Raw genomic sequence first — 7,199 nt, forward strand, 5'->3', positions numbered from 1 at the left:
ATTAAGAACAAGGCATGGCAGGCGAGTAGGCTGGCAGTTGCCCCAGAGACGGGTGTGTGGGCCACATTGAGGGCGGCCCAGAGCAGCTACCTGTCACAGGAGGCTAACAAGAGTGAACATGCTATATCCTCTGGCTGTTCTGATGGCCTCAGTGCCAAAGAGAGGACTCTCAGGGAACTCTATGGAAAAAACACTGGGGGCCCATTTGTGTCAGTGAAATGGAGATGGAGAAAACAGTACAGAATTAGACTCTGTAATATATGCCTGTAAACCACCAATCCAGGCCATTATGGGTTCTAAGAACAGGTGTGGTTTGTTTTCTTAATAAAAAAATTAAAAGGGTTGCCAACAGGAAAACTATATTTAGAGAAAAGTTAAAGATGCTACAGATTTACTGTGGTCTTTAAAGTGAGAGCAAGAAGCTTCAATTGAAGCCAAGCAGAGGCTGAACACTGAAAACACAGTAGGCATATTCTACCTTTTATGTTCTCACTGCAAAGCGCAAAAATGTCAAGGTACGTGCAAATTGCACCAGCAATACTATCCAAAAATCCAAGCTTGAATACACAAAACTGACTTGCACTTAAAGTGGAGCATGCAATGGACAATCACTTGATGGAGAAATATTAGATTCTGCTTTGTTCTACAGCTGTCAATAGTCTTCATGCTCAACATGAAGCAAAATACTGAAAATCAGAAGCCAGCTATTGAAAAGGTTATTAGTTCATCTAATCCACGTTCCTGGATTACATGTTACACTGGTAATTAATAACTGATTAGTAAAGGGCCTCCTACTGCCCTTTCTCCATAGTCCAATGGATATCAATTTTAGAGATTTTCCCTGATATTTCCCCAAAATACTTTAAATTTATTCTTCCTCTATTTCCATTATTAAGAGAATGCTCTCCTCAGAACCCTCTTAGCCTACTTTTTCCAGCTGCTCTTTTACAAAATGTTCAAATACTGTGAAGCTTGCTCAAATAATTCAGGAAGAATTATGTAAAAAGTACATTTTAGTTTTAAACTGTTTCCACGTTAAAGTCAATTATTTATTCCCTTAATTGTTGCTGTAAACCTTCAAGTACCTAAACTATAAATTATATTTTCAGAATATCATTTTTATGTTGATTCACCTGAAGTGAAATAAGTGAGTATATACACCTAAATCACAAACATGTCAGAAAAAGCCAAGGACGCCAAAATAATTCAGGAGAGAAAGAAGGAACAATTTTCATGGAAATCCATAAGTATATGAAAGACAAACTGGAAGTAACAAATACTTGTGAAAATGACAGTGCACTTGCATGTAGAAACAATTCCTTTCTAAAAATATTTAATTTAACCTAATATTTTTACACTTCTAAATGTTAGCAATTACCATTTATCCATTATCAACAGGATCTGATCCATTTCAGAAATTGATATTTTTGCAGACTGGTAGAAAAAAAGGAGATTTCCAGTTTATTATGCATTTATACACCTGACCTTTTGCTTAAAGCTTCAAACACGCCACTGTCACTAGCCAGTGAATAATCGGATAGACATGCTGAAACTCGCCTGGCTCTCCTCTCCGACCTTCTAGCACTGTCTTCACGCAGAGTTACAGCTGTAAGAGAGAAAAGCAAAGAAAGGTGAAATTGAGGAACTCTCTCATAAAATACTATATATGGAGTGAATTCAAATCTCTCAAACTACATTTAGAACAGTCCATGAAAGTACAGGTGCACATTTTAGAATACCACCTCACCTTTGAAAAACACATACAGTAGATTTGAGTTCTTTTGTTGGAGAATTTCAAAAGGAAGTATGAGCCTAATTTCTTCATGAAAAGAATGAATAAGCTGATTTTCTATTTGTAGCAGTCCTTACTTTTTCTAGAGAACTATTACCACTGGGGCAAACCTTAAATTACTTTAGCCCCAGCCTATACACACACAGCCACTTTAGTAGCTTTATTTTTAGTATTTATCAACTAACCATCCCTTAATAAACAAGCAATAAATAGGAAACCTCCATAAAGCATAAATCTTTTAAGCTGGCTAAAAAATAACAATTTAAGAAGTAATCTGACACCGGTGGTGTTTTTGTGGGGCTTTTTCATTCTTAAATATTAATTCTAAAAGTATAAATATTGTTTGTATCATACCAGAATAGCCTCTTAATTTTTTTTAAACAATCTGAGGTGCACTGTCATGATCACTGTGAAATTTTTGACTTTTCAAACAAATGTTGGAAGCTAGTGGATTGAAATTACTGTATTTACTCAAATATAAGATGAACTCCCACCCCACCATCAGCATGGGGGAAAAAAGCCCCTGACCTTATATTTATATACAAAGAAGAGGGGGGAGCAGGCAGCTGTTCTGGTTCTGACTCTGGCCCTGAACCCAGAGTCAAGGCCAGAGTCTGACCCATAGCAGCCTCCTGCCTGTCCCGCCCCCACCAACCTATCACCCTCTTCTCTCCCCTCTTACTGTCAGGCGCAGCTAGGCTCCAGCTTGGGCAGGGGTCTCTCTTGGACATGGAGCACATGGAAACTCCTTCCCCTGCCTCGCCAATTAGGAGTGCCAACACCGCTGCATGGCCAAGCAAGGGCTGAGCTTCCAATGCTGTGCTCTAGGACAGAGCAGCCATGGCAGTGTCTGACAATAAGAAGGGGACGAAAAAGAGACTGGGGGAAGCAGGGGTTGAAGAGGCAGAGACTAGAGGGAGAGGAAGAGACTGCGTGGTGCTAGGGGATGGGAGATGCAGGTGTGGAGGGGAGGCAGGGAGGCTGCATGAAGAAAAAGTAAGACAGAAGGCAAGGGGCCACCTGACCTCTCCCCACAGCCACTGTTTTTCCTGCTGTAGCAGTGGGGGCCAAGGATTCAAGACAACCCTCCAATACTTAGATTCTACAGCTGGAAAATTATAACATTTATGCATTTTCCATATATAGAATCTAGTTAGTAGGGAGGGGTCAGCTTCTATCTGCTTAAATATGGTAAATTCTCTCTCTTCCCATTGAATCATAAGTAACAAGGGCTGGAATGGACCTCAGCAAGTCATCTAGTCCAACCCCTTGCTCAAAGTAGGACCAGCCCCAACTATATCATCCCAGCCAAGGCTTTGTCTAGCCGGGTCTTCAAAATCTCCAAGAATGGAGATTCCACAACCTCTCTGGGTTCCCTCCTAAGAACAACTTCATGCACAAAAGTTATATGAACAATCACAGACAGAAGTGACGACAATTGATAAATAATACTCCATATAGTTTTGCGCACACAAATAGATATTGCAATGGTTCCACCTCTCATATACATGTACCAGTGACAGCACTCAAATTGTATACCCAATGTTTTGCAAAGTTAAACAGAGCCTACATTTTGAAATATTGTCCATAGTGTCTCCAAGATAGACATCCAACTGATTCAATTAAAAAAGTTTCCTTATTGCAAGAGCAATTAATATAATACCCACCCCCTCCACCTCTCAAAGGCAGATTTTAAAAGAGAACCTGGGAGAACAAGTCAAAATGTTTCAAAGATGGAGGGTAGCAAGCAACAGCACTGTAGAAGAAGAAGGAGGAAAAAATAAGAAGAAAATTATACCCATTCCTGTCCAAGCTGAGATGCTTTACTGTACCTTAACCTGCAACAAGAAATCCTACATGTGTTCTGGGATGGCGCTTTAATTAGAGTGACTGCAGTGCTACATTTATTCAGTGTCCCGTGCTTCAAAATGATGACAGGGGTGCTTGAACTAAAGGTTGTTCAATGAGCTTTAGTTAAAGTGTCCCTGCTGCCATTCTGAAGCATGGGGACACTGAATAGACATGATGCGGAGCTGCTGCAGCATGTTAATTAACATGCTTCAGCAGACTCAATTAATCGAGTCTGCTTCAACACATGTTAATTAGCATGCATCAGAGCAGATGTTTGGCACATATATAGTTATGCTTTGCGACTGGCTTTTACATGAAAATTAGCATTGATTACATTCCAGACTTATGCACCACTGATTTTAAGGATGTGCAGGACTTAACCCTGTGCTCTTGGATGAACTTCTTGCCTTTCTGAATGCAATGTTAACTGGACATTGTGATTACTTAATGTCATGCCTTCACAACAACCGTCAGGTTACAGCATATGTGCAGCCTGCTTTTTTTAAATGTCAATGGCAAACACTTTGGTCGGGATTATATTAATTATATTGTGTTTTCTCTTCCACAGGACTTGAACTCAGAATTTTATTTTTAACTAGACAACCTACCTCGCTGCAATTCTCAGATACATTAAAATGTTAAAAGCAAATTAAGAAAATAAGACTTTCTAAAAATAGCACAATCTGGTCTGAAACTAGCATTCCAGTTACTAAGAAGATAATTTTATCTTTTACCTTCATAGATGAAAAACTAGACAGATTAACATTTCATCCCAATCCAATTAAATTCCTAGCTATCTTTATCTTTCTAGTAAATTTATGCCAGTGACCAGAATGTCCTAATCAAGCCCCTTTAAATCAGCAGCAGTGTCTTTGATTCTACAGAAAGAACTAAGCTCTTGGATCACTACTTCCCATTTTAATGGTCCAGTAGAGATCATGCACATTTCACTGTCACCACAACAGACAACAACTTTTCAGCTCCAGGCAATTCATGGTGATGTGTAGCAGAAAAATAAGGTAATTGTATTCAAAAGATGCAAAAGCTACTGAGAAAATCATCTGAGAGAGGATATTTAATACTATTTGTTTCCTTTATGGACTCATCTATGTAAGAAAGCTGCACTAGCATAAGATCTGAATTTATATATTTAAACGAGTGCATTTCTTACTTTGCCCTAAGGGGAACAGGTGTAACAAAACCAAAATAAGTGACTCATACTGAAATAAGTGTTCAGACAGACTTTTAACTATATCAGTTGAAAGGTCACCTCAAGCTACACTAACACAAGTACTTTGTGTAGGCACAAACCTTTTGTCTCCTACTGTTACACAGACAATTTGTGCAGACTCAGGAGACAAAAGTGAGGGCTATAACCATAAGCAGAATATTGCAGGCTCTTTCCTTTGGGGCTTCACGTTTTGGAAATTGTTCAGAAGGAAATACTAGACCCAAGAAGCCATGTGGTAATGTCATAAAAAAGCGACACGTTATAGAAATGTTGTTTTTATGTCTGCAGGCATAGAAACACCTGATAATATCAGCACAGCACAACCCAAAGAATATGGGAGGCGGCAAATAGGTCTTCGAAAAGAAAATAAACATGAAAAGAGAAACTAACACTTCATTTTAGATATCATGGCTTTATCAGAGTTAGTATTTCAAATTTGTTCAAGCTGTAAAATTTCATTCACAATGAAAAAAAAAACTATATGCTTCTACTACAAGAAAGAAAGCAAGCCTAATTTTTCTCTCCAATATTGTAAGATTTGAGTCCCTTGACAAAAAAATATTGAACACAATTTTACAATAGCAATTAGTGATGTGGGTTTTCCAATGTTTGCATGAGCTACCTTAAATAGGCCTCATTTTCAGAAAGTTGTAAGAATTTACTTGAAAAAAGTGTCTCAAGCTAGGTGCCCAAAAGCTAAGAAACCACAATCATTAGCTACTTTAAAAAAAAATCTAGCCCACGGTTAGAGACTTATATATTGCATTACAAAACACATTTTAATAACAACACAACTTCAAAACAGAAGCTTACAGTGGAGGCACAAAGAGATCCTCACACACCACAGTGTTGTCAGGCATTAACAAGATATAATAAAGCTGAAACAAAGCTTTATACTAAAGCTTTCAAAACAGGTCTCCAAGAATTTAATAATAGCCAAGAATGTTTAGTTGTTATAGCAAAAACTTACGTGTGCTTTAATGCTTAAACATTATAGCATGATATCAAGCAAAATAAAAATTAGCACACCATTTTTCTTCACATGCAAGTTGCAGAGAACACAGAACACTACACACACAAAAAGACACACTTGAGTGACAGGCAAATATAGCAAAATAAGTAATAATTTTAGGTTCACTTACAGTAATTTTTTCTGTTGTGCCGCATGAGAAACAAGATACAAAATTAAAGTACACGGTGATAAATTATTTTTTATATAGGCCATTTAATTTTTAAATATTCCACACTCCACAATTCTCCAAAAATGCATTAATGCATCTACTTTTGTGACAATCACCATCTTATCCTTAAGATAGCATCGCAAAGAAAAAAAAAATCGAGGAGGAATCACCCACCTTTCTCTTAACAGTTTTACAGGGACTAGAGGAAGATGAAACAGAATTGCACTTAAGCACTTAAATATTTAACAGGTGGCAGGATAGAATCCGGCCCCAAAAGAAGATAAAAGTTTAAAAATTCAGTGCTCTAGTTAAATGATAGTTTTCTCCCTCTCCACCAAATTTTTTAAATTTTCCACAAGTGGCATGAATGTCGTGACTCAGACTTCTTTTATCTATGTCACACTACCACTGCATATTTCAGCAGAATGTATAGTATGCTTTCAGGAGAGGTGCTAAACCTGTACTAGAAGCAGAGTTTCAAGTCAAGATGAAATCACAGACACAGGAACCTGTAAGACTGTGACTACATGCACTACGCATGGCTCACTTGCAACTTTTGCATCTTCTCCCATTTCCATGAGTAATAGAGTCCATCACAATAACTAAACATTTTTTGTTTGACGAAATACTTCAGAACATTGCCAGAACTATATATTGTTCATTTCCAACTTCTTATTATGAGACCAAACAGTTAGGTGGCAGCAACTAAGCACACTACATACCAACTTACTTAAAACCCACAAAATAGCTCTAAAGGAGAGGCTCCTCAAGCTGGGGTTATGTGAGCTTGATATGCTATCAGTTCACTTCATAACATTTTTAAGAAGGTAGCATGTGGACCAGCTAAGCCTGGGAACCTGGAACTGCTTCTTGAAAGCAACTGCTGTAAAAGCAAACCAGCTTTGGGGGACAACAGGCCCACATGCTCCACAGACCTCTAGAATTGGAACTGGTCCACACACAGCTTCTGGATCTGGTTAGTACAGCCAATTAGGGAAGCACTGTGCCCAGTCCAAATAGCTCTGCCTCTAAGCAGAGCTAAATAGAACAGATGAGTTTGGGTGGCACTATGCCTGGCTAATTAGCTCTACTGAGAAGCAAGGCTAGTTAGTCCATCTGAGTGCTGCATATATTTTCAGTTCAG

The 7,199-nt window shown here is 38.3% G+C and overlaps 1 protein-coding gene across 4 annotated transcripts in view; it reads right to left on the reverse strand.

The window, feature by feature from the left end:
- The window catches only part of WWC3 (WWC family member 3), a 126,382-nt gene that overhangs the window by 34,731 nt on the left and 84,452 nt on the right, over nt 1–7,199 (reverse strand). For 3 of the 4 annotated variants that reach the window (XM_025202526.1, XM_025202528.1, XM_025202529.1), the window contains one exon: nt 1,486–1,606. In XM_025202526.1, coding sequence (XP_025058311.1) covers nt 1,486–1,606 — 121 coding nt within the window. The remainder of the gene's footprint in view (nt 1–1,485; nt 1,607–7,199) is intronic. The other variant, XM_025202527.1, reaches the window with a different exon arrangement.

The sequence above is a fragment of the Alligator sinensis genome, unplaced genomic scaffold, assembly GCF_000455745.1.
Source record: "Alligator sinensis unplaced genomic scaffold, ASM45574v1 scaffold312_1, whole genome shotgun sequence".
Taxonomy (NCBI): domain Eukaryota; kingdom Metazoa; phylum Chordata; order Crocodylia; family Alligatoridae; genus Alligator; species Alligator sinensis.